Raw genomic sequence first — 19,350 nt, forward strand, 5'->3', positions numbered from 1 at the left:
AGATGGTGCCGTGTTGTTATCCGTTCCGTGTGTGCAGTGACTTCCTTCTGATGGTGCTCAAAGACCTCATTGCCCAGCGGAGTGATCTCCGCGTGGTGCTCATGAGTGCCACGCTCAACGCACAGCTCTTTTCCGAGTACCTCTATGGCTGCCCAGTCGTGCACATACCAGGCACGTGGCTACCCAGTTTGACCTGCGCAGTCGACAGATTTCACGTGAAGCACTAGCCTAGTAGATGCGTTGCAGTGTTTTCAAGCACACTCACTCGGCATGTAATGACATACCCTCACCCTTCCCAGCGAGCCGATACATTCGATTGATTATCGGCTGCAAGTCCATCCAAGAGTTGATTTATTATTTGTCTTATTTTTTACCATCTCCATTGTTAGGGATGCCACTGTGGCGATATGTTAACTACCTGGTATACAGGAAGTTGTGGGTTCGATCAAGACCCTGATTCCTGTATATTTGGAGTTTGCATGTTCTCCCCGTGGTCGCGTGGAATTTTCTCAGGGTCCTCCAGTTTTTCCCTCCACATTTTAGAACATGCTTTTAGAGTATTTGGCTGCTATAAATTTACACATGATAAGCCACTTCGTTCAACTATTATTTGTGGGTTCTGAAAAAGAGCTATATTGCTAAGTGGGCCTTACCTGGTAAAATAAAAATAGTTTATTTTAAGTTTTGTCTTATAATGAATTTCTCTCTTGTTCAGTTGTGTTAGGTCCATTATAATAAATGTAACATGAGCATAATATTTCTGGTTATGTTGTGTAAATGGCGGTTTATCGCTCGGAAAATATTTATTAAAAAATCTAAGGTGATCAATGTAAATGTAATTTTATTTATGTGTTCATGTTAACTTGGCAGAAGTTCATGTTGATTCTAACAATTGCACGTCATCCTTTTAATGATACAGGCCAATGCACATCATGCTCATAGCAGCCCTTATAACGCTTGTAGGCACTGCAGTAATAATAGATTCTAATGCAGGTGTTTTGTTTCTGAAATGACATAAAATAATGACGTTACATTTAATCAATCAAATGCTAACAAGTTATGTTTGCTTTCAAACTCAGGGAGAACATTTCCAGTGGACCAGTATTTCCTTGAAGATATCATTGACCTTACTGGGTGAGTCACTGAATGATCACTGATGTGTTGGTACCCTTTCTCCTGCAAAACAGATATAATTTGAAAAGTGACGGTTGGTAACAGCTCCCTTTACCACAGGCAGCCTTACTCATATGTCCTTAGCTGTGTCTGCTCACAATGCAATCTGGATCTGTGCTGTAAAGGTGCAAACAAACATGGAAAAGAAAACCTTTTAGTTCAGTGCTCTTCGTTCCTTTCATTGTATCGAATTTCACGTAATGGGGTGGAATCAATAGCTGCTATTTCAAGGCATGGTCATTGTTGTGGAGATCATGGTTGTGTTTATTCTCACTTGTGCTTCTGGTTTTTCTCCAGTGATTACATGGTTTTACACTGTGGGTAGGTTTGCACATCATGGTGGTATAAAGTGTAAAGACCCCACCATTTTATTTAAACCGATTATCAGGGTGTCCACGTATGTGCATAGCCCTGAGTGCATACAACATGCAAATGCATCTTACATTTAATTACATCTGGGTTAGAAGCCGTTTTTGCCCAGAGGTCAGATAAGAAATAAATTGCATAATGCTGAAGAAAGTATAGTATACAAAACACCCAGAAACAAGATTGTACTATTTTTACTCGTACTCTTTGGGTCTTTCTGTAAAGTCACGTAGATAGAAAACTAATAGATCACGACGTTTCGATTGCAACACGAGCAGTCGTCTTGAGGTGAGAGAGAGAGAGAAAGCTACTGAAACAAGGTCTTGTCAAGGCCTGAGATGGGAGTCCCCTCAGGGTGAGAGGGTGGGGCTGGAGATGGTCTCCCTGAGGCTGTGGAAGTGGCCATTGTATCGTGAGTGATTAGAATGTCAATGATGCATCGGTGGCAGAGCGAGTAGGACATCCAAGCTGTCAATGCAAAGACATCCAACTTAGTAATGCAACTCAGAGAGTCGGCTAACATGACACCTAAACATGAAACCTAAACATAAGTAAAGTTAATTAATGAACAAACAGGTTAAATGAGTATTCAGCAAGGCATAACGGAGGAACTGTAAAATAAAAATGTCATGTGCACGCGACATAAGAAAGCTCAACAAAGCAATGCTGTACCAGGTGGATAAAGACAATACACGTACAGTATTTGAATTGGGCTAGTTAAAATGGAAATGTGGATAAATGTCAAGAGAATGCAAGTTGCTATGGTAGCTTGAAATGAGATCCCAAAGGGTTTAGATGCGAGTGCATAGAGATTAGCTGGTGTACGGTGGTAATTTAACTCCTGGATACAGGCACAGTGAAGTGCTGTTTGCGAAAACCTTTACATAGGTTCCTTGGATGACGTTTTAATTTTGAACGGTTTGACGTCAATGTTTAAAACGTCACTGCCGTCCGTATCCCCACTCTCTCTGCGCAGCTACATCATTGAACACGGCAGCCCGTTCATGCGTCCGGCCGTGCGCGGCGGCCCAGATGGTGGCAAAGGGAAGGGCGCAAGTGCCAGTGGAGCAGGAGGGCGCCGAGGCAAAGGAGGTGGCATCCTGGGACAACTGGAGGAAGAGCTTTCGCGCTCGCTGACTCTCTCGCCGAGAAACGCGGTGCCTGTCAAGGAAAAGGCTCCGGACCACACGCTTTCCATCCAGCAACTGCACAGTCGATACATAGGCGAGACGGCACACTACCTTGTTCTACTCTCTCAGGGTTTTTACAGCATTAGCATGATTATCAGCAGCAGCAGCAGACTCATCATCATACAGCATGATTTATATATGTATGTTGAACTTATTTTGCACTGTACGTAGCCAACCCTGCTAATCAGAGGTGCGGGGGAAGGACAACAGACCAAACACAAAAAGCAGTTCTATAGAAATTAGTTTTCCATCGAGATTTAAAAGTGCATAGTTCCATTGGCTTCCTAATATCAGAAGGACGTTTTAGACTGCTGCAGAAGTGCATCTGAAAGCACGCGATGCAGGGGCTGTCTTTGTTTAATTGCTAGCCAAAACAATAATTCGCAGCGCTTGAGTCATCATCAAGATGTTACATAATGCTAATGGTCATGAGCAGCACCTTTAGAATCATCACCTTGATCATCGCTGATTCATTCTCAGTTCATGGCTAAATGCCCATGCCTTAAATTCCATCCAGTGAAAATGAACAGCACACCTGCATGTGCCTTTAATAAATTGTTTTTATAACTGTAGTGGCAGTATCTCCATTGAATGCTCAGAAATGTCTAGTTTAGTTTTACCATAACTGATCCTCATCGCATCATGTCCTTAGGAAGTCGACACACTTCATACACACCATGCAATGCAATGCACGTTCTACTCTATTCCATATTTCACTCATATGCTAATGGTCATTAGCTTAAATTGCCATGGAAGAATTGCAGGTTTAGATTAAAGAAGCTGATAGTGAAAACTGATTAAAATAACATCTTTCATCTGTTACCATATTGGTCATTTTACATATTCAATTCAGGCAGGGTTTACAGGTGTTGATGTAACTCGTGTTTGTTTATGACCCCCCCAGAGTGCAGAATATCCACAATAAAGACACTTGCTGCCATGGACCTGGAGAAAATAAACCTGGACCTCATAGAGGAACTTTTGGAGTGGATCCTGGAAGGAAAGCACGACTACAAACCAGGTACACTGCTGACATATCTCGCCACTGGCAGTCGATCACACAGATAGGTAAGTCAAGCAGGTGGTGGATAAAGGAAATCCCAGAGTATGTGTTTTCTGCCTCTGGCTGTTGGTGGAAGGAAATCCCAGAGTTTTTGTTTGCTGCCTCTGGCTGTTTGACTTTAAACACCTGCTTTAAATTGCATGTCAAGTCTAAATAGCATGCAGTGTATCTACAAGCGTATGGTATTTGCATTATGACTTTATTGCGGTTTGCATCTGTCTGCATTGTGCCCATGTGTGTGTTAAGGAGCTGTCCTGATCTTTATGCCTGGATTCGGGGAGATAAAGACTCTTTTTGAGAAACTCCAGACGAATCCCATGTTTAACAACCGCCGTGGAAACAGGTAATCATTGCCGAACGAATTCACACATCTGTAAGGGCACGGGCATGTTGTTACAGGTAAATGGTTAGCACACTGTACTCAATGAAATAAAATGCAGAACCAAATTGTAGAATATGGGCGTTATTTTCTAGAGTTACTAGTGACCGGGTTGACACCACAAACTCACTTCACATGAGAACCCAGTTTAATCACCGTCAGCTGCCAAGATTCGAACCTCACCTCTGGTCCATTCAGGTACGTCACAACGGGAGAACCTTGACACAATACGTTGCAGTGGAGGCTGCAGCAGCAGCGATGTTTTTTTTGTTTGGGTCCAGGGCGCTGTTGCTGCCACTGCACTCGAGCCTCTCGAGCGAGGAGCAGCAGGCCGTCTTTAAAGCCCCGCCCGAGGGAGTCATCAAGATCATCATCTCCACCAACATCGCCGAGACCTCCATCACCATTGACGACGTGGTCTACGTCATCGACTGTGGAAAGATGAAGGAGAAGAGGTGCGTTTTTGCACCCTGCGCACGACATTCTGTGCTAGCCTCTAGATTTCATAGAAAGCAAGAAATCCCCACCTGCCCTTCTGTCCCTGCCTTTCACGACAGACAGGGAAAGAGGCAGAGGCATCGTCTGGACCCAGCCAGAGTGCTGAATTGGTACCTGCGCAGGGCTGAATGTATAGATGAGGGCCTTCTCAGAGTTCAATGTTATGGCTTGACTATGATGTTTCTGAGAGCTGGCCACGTCAGAGGGCCATAGCGTACTTTACGCGAGTGGAGGTGGTCTGGTTGGCCACTGCCCATAGGATTCCCCTCGAGGAGATCTGCATGGTCACCACTTGGTCTGTGCTGCATACATCGATGAAGCGCTATAGGTTTGATTTCCTGGTTTGTGCCAAAGCAACGTTTAGGAAGGTGCTGCTCTCCTCTGGTTTATTAGGGGTGCTCCTTCCTCGACCGCCAACGCAATATTGGCAGGTATACCTCTCATTGATTGTTGATGCTACAGCAGTCGCATCAGAAAATACGGCAGTGGAGCGGGTTGTTTCCTCTGCGCACTCCCACAAATGCTATGCTTTTGGGGTGGGTGGACATTAATTTCAGGGATCCAGATGGACATTCTGTGCAAACTATTTTACACTTTAACTGTCAGTCACGACAAGTTGGCGATGTCAAGGCCTGAAACTATCCATCTTTGTTCACACGTTTATGGAGATATTTGCATAATGACTGTTGGCTAAGAATCACTTCCAAAGTAAACCCTGATTGAGCATCAAATGTTTGACCCTGCACAATCTCCTTTGGTTGATAGGCAAATGAAAGCTGATTAGTGGGACGCGTTGATCATTGACACCGCAGGTACGACGCGGGCAAGGGCATGGAGAGCCTGGAGGAGACGTGGGTGTCCAAGGCAAACGCCGTGCAGCGCAGGGGCCGAGCGGGCCGCGTCGCCTCGGGCGCCTGCTTCCACCTGTTCACAAGCCACCGCTTCGAACATCTCCTGGACGAGCAGCAGCTGCCCGAGATCCAGCGCGTCCCGCTTGAGCAGCTGTGCCTGAGGTCAGTAAGTGCCGTCATCGTTTTCGTCATCCTCTTTATTTTTTGTGTGTGTACGGCGTGTTGTAAGAACAACAGGTGGAAGAACAACAGGTGTAAGAACAACAGGTGTAAGGACAACAGGTGTTATAATTTGGTGTCTGTGCTCTTTAGCCATTCAACGGCGTTGGTTTGGAAGCCGACGAATTGCTTTGGTTTCTGCCGTTCACTGGTCTTGATTGATGGGTGTTAGTTGACTTTGTGCTTTATCATTCTGCTCCACAGCCACGGGTGGAACTAGTTTTCACTGTCATTATTTGCATAATATTATAATAATATGTAAATAATGCATTCTTAAACTCATGACACTTGCATTGAATTGTGCTGAGTAAGAATGAAATATTTGCCATTTTAAATACATGCAAATGATATGCGAATGTTACATTTAAGCTACGTATAAGGCAAACAAATTGAGAAAATACAAACTAGACGGTAAAAACAACACGAATTCTTGAATCGCAACCCCAAATTGCGGGAAATTCATTGAATTCGAGGGGGATGTTATGGTTTAATCAGCAGCAGTGTCACCACCACCATCATCATCACCAACAGCAGTACTACACGCTGCACAGCTCATAATGTTCTGTTCAGCTGAGTCAAATTTACATATCTAATATTGGAACCCAATGCATATGTTGGTGAATGTAAATTTCCCTCTATTTCCTGGCAAAGACATGCCCATGTCTCCATTGCCAATAACGAGGGAAATTGCCAAGGCAATTCAGGCAGTCTCTGGGATGCAGGAGGAGGGTCAGGTTCCCGAGAACGATCCGTGACCCGAATTTTGCACATGTCGGAAACGAATTTTCCCCCAAATTCGAGATGAAATCCCATAGCGAGGTGGAGCGAGGGAACAAGGCGGGCCGCAACTTAACTGCGCTGCACTATTTGCTCTTACGTAACTAACGCAAACATTTACGGAAATAGATTTTGTAAAAAATATTTATGGGAGCATTTCCGTAAAGTCGGATTTCCGTAAGTCGGGTCTTCCGCTCCCGGGAACTTTACTGTCTGTTAATCTTACTGTATGTTTTTACGTGAAGCTCCAAATATGACCCGTAAAAGTACTTGAAGTTTGCGTACAGGTATCTATTTTATATGTTATTGTGACTCAGCTCCTCCGATTAGCATAGTTGGCTACGTACGGTGTGAAAGAAGTTAAATTTCTATACATACAATATATTTGATTACCTCCCAACACGTGTGTGAGCATGGCGCCGCTTTATAAGTATTATAAGAGATGTGTGTTTACTATTTTGACATTGTTATTAATTTTTTTGTACGAACTTGCTATTCACGATTTTGGATATGGGTGAAGCGCTTTTGTAACTCTGCACGACTATAAATTGAGAGAGAAAGAAAGTGGTGAGAGATAAAGTGATGAGATAAATAGACGCGTTATCATTACCACGTATTTAATAGCTTATTTACGTATATATAGTTACGGTAATTCATTTAAAAGATATGCTTTTCGTACGCCTAAATGAATTATTCATGACATTTTCTGTTGACGAGCTTCTCCGGAACGTATCCCTCGCGAACAACGATAGAATATTGTATTTGCGATGCAGAATCAAGATGCTGGACCTGTTTAAGGACCGGCAGCTGGACAGCGTGTTTTCACGGCTCATCGAGCCCCCGGCGCCCGAGAGCCTGACGGCCGCCATCCAGCGCCTGCGAGACCTGGGCGCGCTCACAGAGGAGGAGTCGCTCACGCCGCTGGGCTACCACCTGGCCTCGCTGCCCGTGGACGTGCGCATCGGCAAGCTGGTGCTGTTCGGTGCCATCTTCCGCTGTCTCGACCCCATCCTCACAATCGCGGCCAGCCTTGCCTTCAAGTCGCCCTTTGTGAGTCAACCTTGGCCCTTTTGTGACCGCTGGGGGTGGTGGGGATTTAGGATCCTCCATGGACTATATTCCCAGCGCAACTTACCCTTGTTATGTCACGATGCTGACTTTTATATCCTCTACGCTCTTAACTATCATGGCCTTAAGGCAAAACCCCCAGGCAACTTCTGCTCACTGGGTGAATGCCCTTTCTGCGCTGGTGCTCCAGTGGTGTAGAATGCCAAGACTAGGACCTTATTCAATTTCAGGCTGCAGACTCCCCCGTTACCCTTTGCCTATAACTGCCTCCTTCTGCGAGTTGTCTTCATTCGCTCCATTACCATTTCCATTTGCTGTGCCTTTCTGTGCTGTAGTTTGCTCCTCTATGCATACATGTTCTCCATTTGTATGTAACGTCTTGAAATGCAGTTGTATAGTCATCACGTGAATACAAATTGTATAGTATTGTATAAATAAATAGATACATTTATTAATAAATTAGTCGATTAGTTAATGAAGCGGTAGTCTGTGTCAGTGGTTTCTGATTAGGAAGGGCGCCGCCACCACCACCACCACAACAGGTTGTGTTGATTTTGGCCTTCGTCTGTAAACTAGGACCGGAACGATTGAACAACCAGGTGAATCAGTGTGTCTTGTGGATAACAGGTGGCGATTTAATTATTTATAATAATCTTTTTCCCTTTATAGACAACGAGAGTGAAGTTAAATCTTGACTTAAAGCTTTCGTGACTGCAGGAATTCATATTCTTTGGGTCTTTCGGTAAAGTCGCGTAGATAGAATAATACAAATGACAATTAACTTGATTTTCATTTTTATTATTTTATTTTTCTATCTACGTGACTTTACCGAAAGACCCAACGAATATGAGAGTGAAGTTATTTTTCCTAACTTTTATTTTCTGATTTTTCTGATAGATTAGATAGATGTTATTTATTTCAGCAGCAAGGGCCCCATAAGCTGTTAGGCTCTGTTCCATGGGTGTCCTGCGATGGTACAGATGTTGCACAATACAGACCTTCGTTACAATCATGGTTACATAGGTGACAATATTAACAGTATCGGTTACATGTTACAGGAATTGGGGACTGGTCTAATACGTATGCTACTATCAATTATTGCAATGATAAACCTATTCCTCATAGATTTGGTTTCAAAGAAAACATTACTGATGTTTCAATGTCGTTTCTGTAAGGTCTCCCCATGGGACAAACGGCAAGAAGCAAATGCCAAGAAGCTGGAGTTTGCTGAGGCAAAGAGTGACCACTTGACCCTGCTGAAGGCTTACAAGGTGAGGGTCCTGTCTGTGAGGACTGTGCTCTCAACTCCACACAATCATACAGGCCCTAATGTGTGTCGGACCCTGTCACCCACATACCATCCGTGTTTGAGTCCGTGTTGTCTGCATGGTGCTACACGTCTGTATATCAGCGACTTGGATGGAGAGTGTTGGTGGATCGCACCAATCCCGCGAAACTCCCTTCCCGTGGGCATCGAGGTGCCTTACCCTGGCTTGCCATAAGGCGGTACAGCAAATGTAGAATCCCATCTCTTTCATCTGTATGGGATAGAGTGTTTCTGCCCTCGGACATGTGGGTTTTCTCCTCGTGCTTCGGGTTATTTCCACATTATATGAGTTGGCCAGACATCCCAATTGAGGGTCACAGAGCTTGGGAAATTGTTGGCTCCAGTTCTGGCTGCTTCTGCACTTGCCTGTGTGTTCACGCGCCTGTGATTCTACGGAAAGTGTGTCAATTACACGGAACTTTTACTTTTTAAGAAGCAATGTTATGCGGCAACTCTATGACCTATACATGCAACGTTTGAGCCACACTGCTATAATTGGCATGCATTTTTCTGGCCACGTTGGTTTCCTCAAAATGGCTAAATATAGATAACTGATTTATGTATGTATTTTTTAAAAATCCTGTTTAAGTAAGCCTCTCTTGCAAATTTTATAATGTTCATTATTTACTCAGCAAGGGCACTGAGCCTCAATACTCTTCTAGAAGGTTCATGCATTGGGATGAATTATGAACGAGTGTTTGGCTTCATGTGCGAGGAAACCGGAAGTCCCGGAGAAAACCCACCACGCATACGAGGCGGCAATGCTCAAAGCTCCGCACAGATAGATTCACAAATCTATTTTACTGCCATATTCATTTCACCCCGCTGCCCAAGCTTACAACACCTGGTATTGCCTAACAGTCTCCCATCCAAGTACTAACCAGGCTCAAAATCTGCTAAGCTTCCTCAGTCATTCGGTTTGATTTGGTTGTAGGCTATAGTCAAGCATCACCATTGCCGTATGACAAGAGCGTTTGGGTTGGTGGAGGAGTACGGTAGCGCTTGAGTGACAATGTTTTTGTTCTGGCCACAGGGCTGGCTCGGCGCGATGAGGGATCGAGTCCACGAAGGCCATCACTTCTGCCGTGAGAACTTCCTCTCGTGGCGGACCTTGCAGGTGAGGATGGTTACATTTGGTATTCGCGGCATTCGTATGACGCAAGACTGCCACAACGGTGCTATGTTTCACAGACGAGGATGATTTGCCCGTAGGGGTGCGATGTTGCTATGTGGTACCAGCCAGTTAAGTAATTTGCAAATAATTTTTCCCAATTCGACCGTCGTTCATGCGCAAGTGGTCTACTCTTTTCCAAATAACTTTACGGCGTCTGTAGCATCCACTGTAAAATAGATGGCATGCATTCATGGTTATTAAACCGAAGCGTTAACCAGGGCGGCTGCTGTGCCTGAAACGGAAACCTTTTGCAATAAGTGGCAGCTCGGCCGTGAAGATAGGGTGGCAGGACTATGTGCAACCTGAATGAAGTTGCAATCCAAGACACAAACAGCCTGTGTAGAATTACATAAGCTGTAGCTCCATGGCTGGCAGTTTTGAACTTTTTTTTACGAATTAAAAAACCTAAGCTCACTGTCAGGCAAGCTCTTGTGGTGTGACTGTGGAATCCCTTCTGGTAGGTTTTAAATATAACTTTAGTCTCGCGACGTTATGAGAGTACCTTTGGCTGCGGCATTAAGGTATTTCTTTTAAGTACAAAGCCTTTAGTCAAGCATCTAATTTTAGTGGCTGGGGAAGGACAAGTGCTGTTTTTGGTATTGGTATCGACATCGGTATCAACCTTTGCATCCAATGACGGTCGCTGTATTATCAACCTCACCTAAATTTAGCACTTGTACGCAATGAATTGCAGGTGAGTGACATTTATCAATGTTATACGGATGGCAATGGTGATAAAATGGCTTATTCTAGGTATGTATTATATTGATGAGGATAAAGGTAAAATGGTCATGATGGTATAATATAAGGGTTAAAACTGATGATGATTTCTTTGGTAAGATTAAAGTGATTCAATGTTTTCTGGAATGATATTAATGCATGTCTGCCTTGTCAGCAGAGGGCAGTGCAGGAATTTCTGTTGTACTATTCCATGATGCTCCCAACTCTATGCTCCACGCCTTCACCAACCCGCATTGACCGGTGTGGTGAAGTACGGTCAAATATCTCCCATGACCCGCACGTTGTGGGTATCCTGTCATCCAAGAGTGTATTGACAAAAAACCTGCACATGTGCTTGATTCACGGGTTGTGTGCAGTTTTATAACTCCAGCTATTTTAAAGTAGTGGTTAATCATTACAAGTTACACGAGTGCGATAAATAATCATGTGTCATGCTAAAGCAAACAACGGATCGGAGATCATTTTTTATAGGGGAGCCTGTAAAAATAGAGCCTTACTATAAAAAACCACAACAATCAAATTGTGGTAAGAAATAACTTTTAATTACAGTTACTCAGAATAGACCAAAAGGATGTAACTGCCAAACAGCTTACAACCTTTTCAAACTTGTAACATGTAAGCAGTTCTTGAACTGGGCATTGTCACCGAGACGATGGGAGGGAATCCCAAAGTCGAGCGGTGCGAGGGAAAGATGCAAAAGTCGTGAACGAGCGATGATCATTACGGTATTCATTGTGACGACGGCAAACGACGAGCACGCGCAACGCACGTGAAACGCCAACGCCGCCATTGTGCCTGCGCTGTTCGCCGCAGGAGATATCGAGCCTCAAGCGCCAGTTCGCCGAGCTGCTCTCGGACATCGGCTTCGTGCGCGAGGGACTTCGCGCGCGCGACATGGAACGAGCGGCACGGCACGGCGGCGACGGGGTTCTCGAGACCACGGGGCCCGAGGTAGCGGCCCTCACCGCACCGCTCACCGCACCGCTCACCGCACCGCTCCACGCACCGCTCACCGCACCGGTGACCCCAGTGCAGGTTTCCCTCGCTCGACGCGGGGCCCCTGTTTGTGTGCGATTTCGCGCGTGCAGCAAGTCTCCCCTTGATGCAGCAAATCTGGCTGTGACGGTCCCACCTGATGACGGAGACTTGTGTTGCCTCCGAAACGTCGTGATTTTTATTTTATTTTTATTAATTTTAATTTCATTTTTTTACCTACGTGACTTTACCGAAAGAACTAAGAGTTTGAATCCTTGCAGTCACGAAAGCTTCAAATCTAGAAAGTCTCCCCGGGTTACGGAAGACCCGACTTACGGATATCCCACCTTACGGAAATGGTCCCACAAATCACATAAGAAGAAATGTCAATGTGCAGAAACGTTTGCGTTGGTTACGTGAGCGCGAGAAGTGCAGCGCGGTGAGGTTGCGGATGAATACCGCGGAGCGAGGCGTAAAGCGGGGGGCCGCCTTACGCCTCGCTCCACCAAAACACCGCCTTGACCGAGCCGAGCTTCACTAGGATTAAGGTAAAGGGAATGTTTTGTAGTGACCTAATTATTTTCCTTTTGTAGCATTATGTAATTGTTTTCCGTGCTTAGAACTACCTTTTTTCCTACTGTTGGTTTAATACACCCGCAGTCATAACCAGGGTGGCCGCTGGATACTGGTACGCTTGTAATAAGACAAAGCTACGCCCCCCACTTTAGCGTTGTAGACATTTGGGGCATGATGGTGCACCCGCCAAGACAGTGCTCTGGAGGTGCAGTTGGTCACTTGAGTAGATGTCATCGTGTCTGTGTGTGACCACATGATGGTGTGGCGCTGTCCACCCACCCACTCGTGTGCCATGCTGGCCTTCATAGATGCTGACTAACAGCACTTGCCCCAACAGTCTGTCAAGGCTATATATGGGGGATATTTGTCTTTGTGTGTGACTTACAACCTGCAGAGCTGCATTGTGGCCAGCTGATGCCAGGGCAGCAAGTGGGTTGCTGACCTTTGTGATTGTTGTCTCCTTACGCATGCGTATACTGCCAGCATGCGCACATGTACAGCCCTTTTTGTCAATGCACATCGTTGTGCATCCTAGGGTGTTTTTTTACCGTAATGCACTACGTCGGTCAGCGGCGGTTGAAGGCTGGCAGCGTTGACGTGGGGATAGGGGTACACTACAACAATGAAACGTAACACCACCCCCGCGGCAGTCCATGACAGAATGGAGCGAATGACGGTCGCCCATCCAAACAAATCCTTGCTCGAGCTAGCTTAGCAACCAAAATCTGATGTGATTTGACGCTTTCCAAGTGATTCTCAGTCATTGACGCTTCCTAAACACACGTTTTGTATGTGTTTATGTTGAGCTTCTTTCGCACCGTACGTAGCCAACCGTGCTAAGAGGAGGTGTGGGGGAAGGACAACAAACTAAACACAAACAACTAATCATATTGTCACGGATGATGAATTATTTGCAATATTATTAAAGTGGATATATGTTTTTTACAGTCCAACTCCAACGCAGACAATCTGAAGCTTGTGGGTGCCATGCTGTGTGCTGCCCTCTACCCTAACGTTGTGCAGGTGAGACCTTGAACAAACTCTCATGTCATGAACGGAAGCATTTGCAGTCTGCCAACCAGCACCAATGCCTCCTGGTTAAAGATGTCACGAGTCAATTATGTAGCTATGACAACAATGGTCATGAATTATTTCACTCTTGTTTGTTGCGTTTCCATCATAGAAACTGTCATTTTGGCACTGCATGGTCATTGAATCCTGAAATGAAGAAAGCTAATGTTCATTTTTCATGGTCCCTTAAGTTAGTCACTACCACCATTTGGATATTTTAGCTTTTTAAGTCCATCTATCCATCTATCTACCGAGTGCATAATTTGATATCCAAAGTTTTTTATGGAGTTTTAATCTTTACAATTTGAAAATAAACATGGAGTCAAATTATGCTTCAACCAATTACAATTATATTGGATGAATATATATATGCTTTGATGTGTTCACAATTTTGTTAATTTATATTCGCTATCTACATCACCAAGTAAGCCCATGAAGATCGATGGAAAATATCAGGTGTGGCACACCATATGTTCAGAAACCCACTCAGCGTGACCCACTGGGTAGAAAAGGTAGACTGACTTTTGTCTTGGGTCTCATACTTTGTAAACATTAATCATGAGAGATTGAAAAAAAGGAAAACATTTTCACAATGGTTGCCATTTAATATCCAACCCGCTATAAAAGATAGATAAATTCTGAAACGATCATGTCAAATTGAATAAGTATTGCTTTTAAGGTTCTATCTTGATTTTGATATGTACAGCTCTAGTGTCAATGCACTGCTTGATGCGGCTTAACCTATGCAGTTCAGATCATCGGGGTTATTAGTGTATAAGAGATCGCGGGTCAGATATTTCAAGAGCCATATCTCGGCCAAAATTGTCACACTGAACTTAATTTTTGACTGTTCACATCTCAGAGTTATGTATCTCCTAGAATCGTTTTTTCAAGAGAATCTGAGGTGGTGAGGTGTGGGACTTCCGGTACATTGGTCCATTTGACGCATGATGACCCAATAATAATATTGTTCATAATTCATTGGACGTGTAGCGGTGTAGGCGCTGCGATGGCTTGTATATTGTGTCGTCACTGGTTTCCTTTACACTCGTCTGGAAATGTGGCGACGGCGTTGCAGGATGACAGTTCCTGAGGGCAAGTTCCAGCAGACAAGCACGGGCGCCATGCGGATGCCTTCCAAGTCGGAGGAGCTGCGCTTCATCACAAAGTCGGATGGGCCCGTGCACATCCACCCATCCTCCGTCAACTTTCAGGTGCTTCCAAGAGGCTCATCGTTTTCGTTACGAGGCAAACTGGCGGTCACGATGAAGTGTAACGTAGCACTCGCTTTACGACGTATTGATCACGAAGGGTGTTGGATTTTTTACAAAAAATGTGTAATTATAATTTTAACCTGTAATGTACATATCCATTTATTTGGACTTCCCGCTTTGCATTGAGAATTGGCGCGAGCATTTCCAGGTCTATTTTTCTTTGTGGGCCATCACTTAAGCGCATTATCTGCTGCGTAGCGGGCATTTAAACAACAGAGTAAAATATTCCCAGAGACAGGCAATTCTATGTTGTGTCACATCCCAGATCTGAAATTATAAAACGACCCTCGTGAAAGCTAAAACCGTCGTACTTTCCCCCACACGGGTCTACCTCACAACATGACCATCAAACCTCGATGGGCTCTCAACTAAAACATAACTGTAATATCTGGTATTTAACTGAACAATGTGGCGCCTGACAACTCGGACCCCTGGCTGTGGGGATCCCGGGTCACATTTCGCCGCGCCAACAGGAAAGTCCCCTCGCTTGCCGCCAGCCAGGACGCATGTGGCCCGGTGGCTTGAATAGGGGTCCACATCCCACATCCCTCACCATCGGACATCATCAACATTGTCACCACCATGAACAAAGATCCCCCGTAGAGTCTCGGCAGACTTTTGGCGCAATTTCTGTTAGCGAGTAGCACCTGTGAGGGGCGGCACAGTACACGAAGGAGGGGATGGCCAGCACCACGCCCGACTGCCTTTGTCTCCCCAGTGGCGGCGTTTACAGATCGCACCAGATTCTCATTTGAGGCTGAGTCGACCTGCCATTGGTGATGAGGCAGTTGTGGAGAGAGTGGAGAGTTTTCCATACCTGGGCAGTGTGCTTATGACATTCAGACTGGCCTGCTTATGTTCCATCCTTGGTTTAACCAGGCTGGATTGTATGAGGAGCTCACATATCCTTCAAAGATCTGGAAAAAGTCTAATGTGTGAGCTCCTCCAGCAGGCAAGGCTGCGTTAGCTGGGTCATGTAGCCGGCATGCCCAGCCACCGCATGCTTAAACAGATTTTGTTCAGGTGGATAGAGGGAGGGAAGTTGGAGTGATGTGGTATAAGAGGTTGTGGAGCTGAGTGGACTTGCCGATGACTGGTACCCGCTGTGTCAACATCGGCCTCTGGAGGAGGCTTGTGAAGGACGCTACTGGGCAGTTGGAGGCAGTCGCTGCCCTCCAGCAACAACGGAGGGCGGAGGAGCAATGCTCACAACAAAGAGTGGAAAAAGTTGGCACATTAGGGGGCACAGGTGGTGTATCGGCCAGTAATCTTAGTCAACCCATGGCACCTGGGTCTGTCCCGTGACTTCCTGGCAGCGGGCGTTCGACACTTCACATGGCCTTAAAGTGCACTTAGCCTGGCACAGGCGCCATGGTGACATCACAGCCACTTAGTGGTGAATGGCGGTTGTTGTTATACCTGGTGCGATGTATAAACAACGCCACTGGAGAGACAAAGCCAGCTTGGCGTGGTGTTGGCCACTCACCCGTCGTGGCGGCCTTCATAGGTGCTCGCTAACAGCACTCACCCCAACAGTCTTGTAAGGCTAACCGAGCTGATCGTTGTCTGTGTCTGTATATGGTGCGTGATGCAGGTGCGCTACTTTGAGAGCCCGTACCTGGTGTACCACGAGAAGGTGAAGACGACTCGCGTGTACGTGCGGGACTGCAGCATGGTGTCCGTTTACCCCCTGCTGCTCTTCGCGGGAGGTCAGGTGGACGTGCAGCTGCACAAGGGACAGTTCCTCGTGTCGCTGGACGACGGCTGGATACGCTTTGCCGCCACCTCGCAGCAGGTCTGAGCAAAATGCAACGCAACGAAGCTGCTGCCCTTTGATGCCACTTATTTGATAAAGTTCAGTGCAACTGCACTGGCCTCGCTGTGACTTCCCTGTAATTCCTACGTGTCTGCGTTTTGCCAATATTGTTTCTTCTGGAGGTGGCAGAGTTGGTGCGCGAGCTGAAGCAGGAGCTTGACCTGCTGCTGCAAGACAAGATCAAGAACCCGACCATGGATCTGTCGACGTGCCCGCGCGGCTCGCGCATCATCGATACCATCGTGCACCTCATCACCACGCAGTGACGATGCTCTCGGTGGAGCGCTGCAAGTTTTTTGGGGCAAAAGGATGCGCCCCTTTATTTTTCGGTTTCTTAAGCGAAATTCTATCGTTAGTTACTGGGAATAATCCTGTTTTTTCCAATACTGTCCATGCCTATATTGTACTCTGTGGTCGATTAAATGTATTTGTTTTGGTGTTAGATTAAAATGTAGCGCCGTGTATGTATGTTGGCACAATTGCCTGTGGAAGCCTTGCACACAGCAACCCTGATCTGTCAGGGAATCGACGCTTTTCAACAAAGGCCATGACAACTGCAAATGTTGATGTACGAGACTCGACTAAGGCTGTTAATTTCAGTGGAATATGTTGTACCAATATTCCAGAAAGCAATTAAGCCGTTCTGGGTTATTAAAATGCCTAACCCCAGATTGGCATTAATTGCCTTGTTGGGGGAACGCCAGCATTTACAATGAGTTTCCCAGTACTCCATGCGGCCCTGGTTTCTTTATATATATGTCCTGGAATAACAAGAACATCCAATGTTATTGTTTACAAACCTTCCATGCTAGCATAATACAGCTTTTTGCAGTATTAGGGATGCTGATAACCCACTTTTTTCTGCATCTCTTTTGTCTCAATAGAATAACGCACATTGATATTATTTATTCAGACAAAGGACGTGCTTTCTTTTTTGAGCAGGTCTCTTTGTAAAGAAAGAGATAGTCCGTTTCGATGGACCATCGCCTTGTACTAAATAAGTGAATTCTCAATATCTGTGTTGGCTTGCTTAGCTACCATTCAATGGTGCCAGTCTATAGAAGGCTTGAGCCGTTCGTGAACTCTGCGTTGTTTTAAAGTCAACTGCCATTGTTGCAATGCACCGACTCGCAACAGCTGTTTTATTCTGACGTTATAAATTAAACCAAATTATGTTTTCGATTTCCACTTAGATTGCCAGTCTCTCCAGGGCACTGCCCACGATGTATTTAAACTCTGAATATTACAACCCATGCTGACGGATGTCTCTTTCCACTTACAGTAGTTACTGTGCCACGTTTCACTTAGTTGGCGGTCTTGTTCATACAGTTAAAATAGCTTATATGCACAGGTGATGTGTCCAGGTCTTTAATTGTTAATTTGAATACAATGGCCGTTCCGTGTACAGCCCTTTTTGTCACTCCACTGCAGAATGACACCCTCCATGCGATACGGCTCACGTGGGTTGTATGTCCATACTTCTCCAAATTGGTCATCGTGGGTTGGTGAAGGTGGTGAGCATAGTGCAATGGTCCCCTGCAGTAGGCTACAACACCTGTTGTTGTACACGTGGAGGTCCCCCATACAAACACGATCCGGGATCAACCGTAATTAGCTTCTGAGGTCTGACGGGATTGAGTGTATTCCGAGAGAATTGGTCATCCGTGGCACGCACCTACATCACTTGAAATTGTAAAAAAAAACGAAAATAAGTTTGTGCTTAGTGGTGGGAAGCGTAATGTTAATTCCTCTTGACAGCTGATACACTTTGCAGTAACTGAGATATTGGAGGCCACAGGGTTTGGTTTGATGGTGTAATCACGGTTTTGTAGCGTGACCCCATTGTAACCTTTGGAATAGTCTGCTCCTGCGAATATTCTTTGTAACCTTGTTTCTAGAAATGAGTGTTGTTACAGTGTTCAGAAGTGAAAAAAAGTGCATTTTCACTTTTTTAAACTCGTTGGCCTGTGGTCATAGTTTTTTTTCTTTCCAAAAATTGGTTGCATACTAATTAAATAATTTGAGAATAACTCCGACGAAACACGAGACGGCCGTGTTGCTTGATTGATGCCATCTGTCACGCTTCGTGAGTATACAATGTCAGACAAACTGCATAACAAATGAGTAAAAGATTAACATTCTACAGTGCGGTGTATTGTCATAATTATCAGTGAATTTTTAAATAAAGTACAACACATTTCATGTAAGTAACTTTGTCCCCTTCGTAAAATGTGTAGTATAGCCTGTCTTGATTTCTTACTCGGGAGTTTTAATGATTTGCCTGCATTTCTAAATTCCACGTAACATTTGCAGAATTAAATCAAATGAAGATAATGAGTTGACATTTTTTAATGTGGAAGATGTTCATATTCATGGACAACTTAACTTTTTTTAAGTTCACTTAATTTATTATGGAGATGAAAATGTTTTTCCAAATTGTGGATTTGTCCACACTAAATGTGTAACTCGGATAACGCAAAGGCTTTTGTCCATAAATAAGAGGATCACTGGACCACAGTTAATGTATTTTTTCATGTATTCCACATGTAACAATAAATATTGCAAGAAAAGTTTTACAAAAAATCAACCATTGCTTTATAATAACACGTACAACCCTTTCGTAAATCCGATGCTGGATTGTGGCCTCCGCACGCGGTACAGTCATAGGATAGGGGCCACTCAAAATTCAAGTTATTTTCATGGTCACGCCTACTGATTTTATAATTTTACTGTTAAACGGAAGCACTGCGAGTTTAAAATAAACAATTCAGTATTTACTGGTTTCTCAACAGAGTTGAAAAATGCATTAACA

At 44.8% G+C, this 19,350-nt stretch overlaps 1 protein-coding gene across 2 annotated transcripts in view; it reads left to right on the plus strand.

The window, feature by feature from the left end:
* Positions 1–18,745, plus strand: part of DHX57 (DExH-box helicase 57) — a 29,485-nt gene extending 10,740 nt beyond the window's left edge. Inside the window, exons 10-24 of one of the 2 annotated variants that reach the window (XM_061551586.1) lie at positions 38–175; positions 1,084–1,134; positions 2,516–2,763; positions 3,634–3,750; positions 4,039–4,135; positions 4,453–4,626; positions 5,482–5,682; positions 7,290–7,566; positions 8,760–8,855; positions 9,945–10,028; positions 11,640–11,777; positions 13,326–13,401; positions 14,529–14,662; positions 16,317–16,517; positions 16,661–18,745. In XM_061551586.1, the coding sequence (XP_061407570.1) occupies positions 38–175; positions 1,084–1,134; positions 2,516–2,763; positions 3,634–3,750; positions 4,039–4,135; positions 4,453–4,626; positions 5,482–5,682; positions 7,290–7,566; positions 8,760–8,855; positions 9,945–10,028; positions 11,640–11,777; positions 13,326–13,401; positions 14,529–14,662; positions 16,317–16,517; positions 16,661–16,804 (2,176 nt within the window). In that variant the 3' untranslated portion in view covers positions 16,805–18,745. Of the gene's footprint in view, positions 1–37; positions 176–1,083; positions 1,135–2,515; positions 2,764–3,633; positions 3,751–4,038; positions 4,136–4,452; positions 4,627–5,481; positions 5,683–7,289; positions 7,567–8,759; positions 8,856–9,944; positions 10,029–11,639; positions 11,778–13,325; positions 13,402–14,526; positions 14,663–16,316; positions 16,518–16,660 lie in introns of both variants that reach the window. The other variant, XM_061551588.1, reaches the window with a different exon arrangement.
* Positions 18,746–19,350: the final 605 nt, after the last annotated feature.

Source organism: Lethenteron reissneri, chromosome 14 (genome assembly GCF_015708825.2).
Source record: "Lethenteron reissneri isolate LAM-NWPU_2019-01 chromosome 14, ASM1570882v1, whole genome shotgun sequence".
NCBI classification, from domain to species: Eukaryota; Metazoa; Chordata; class Hyperoartia; order Petromyzontiformes; family Petromyzontidae; genus Lethenteron; species Lethenteron reissneri.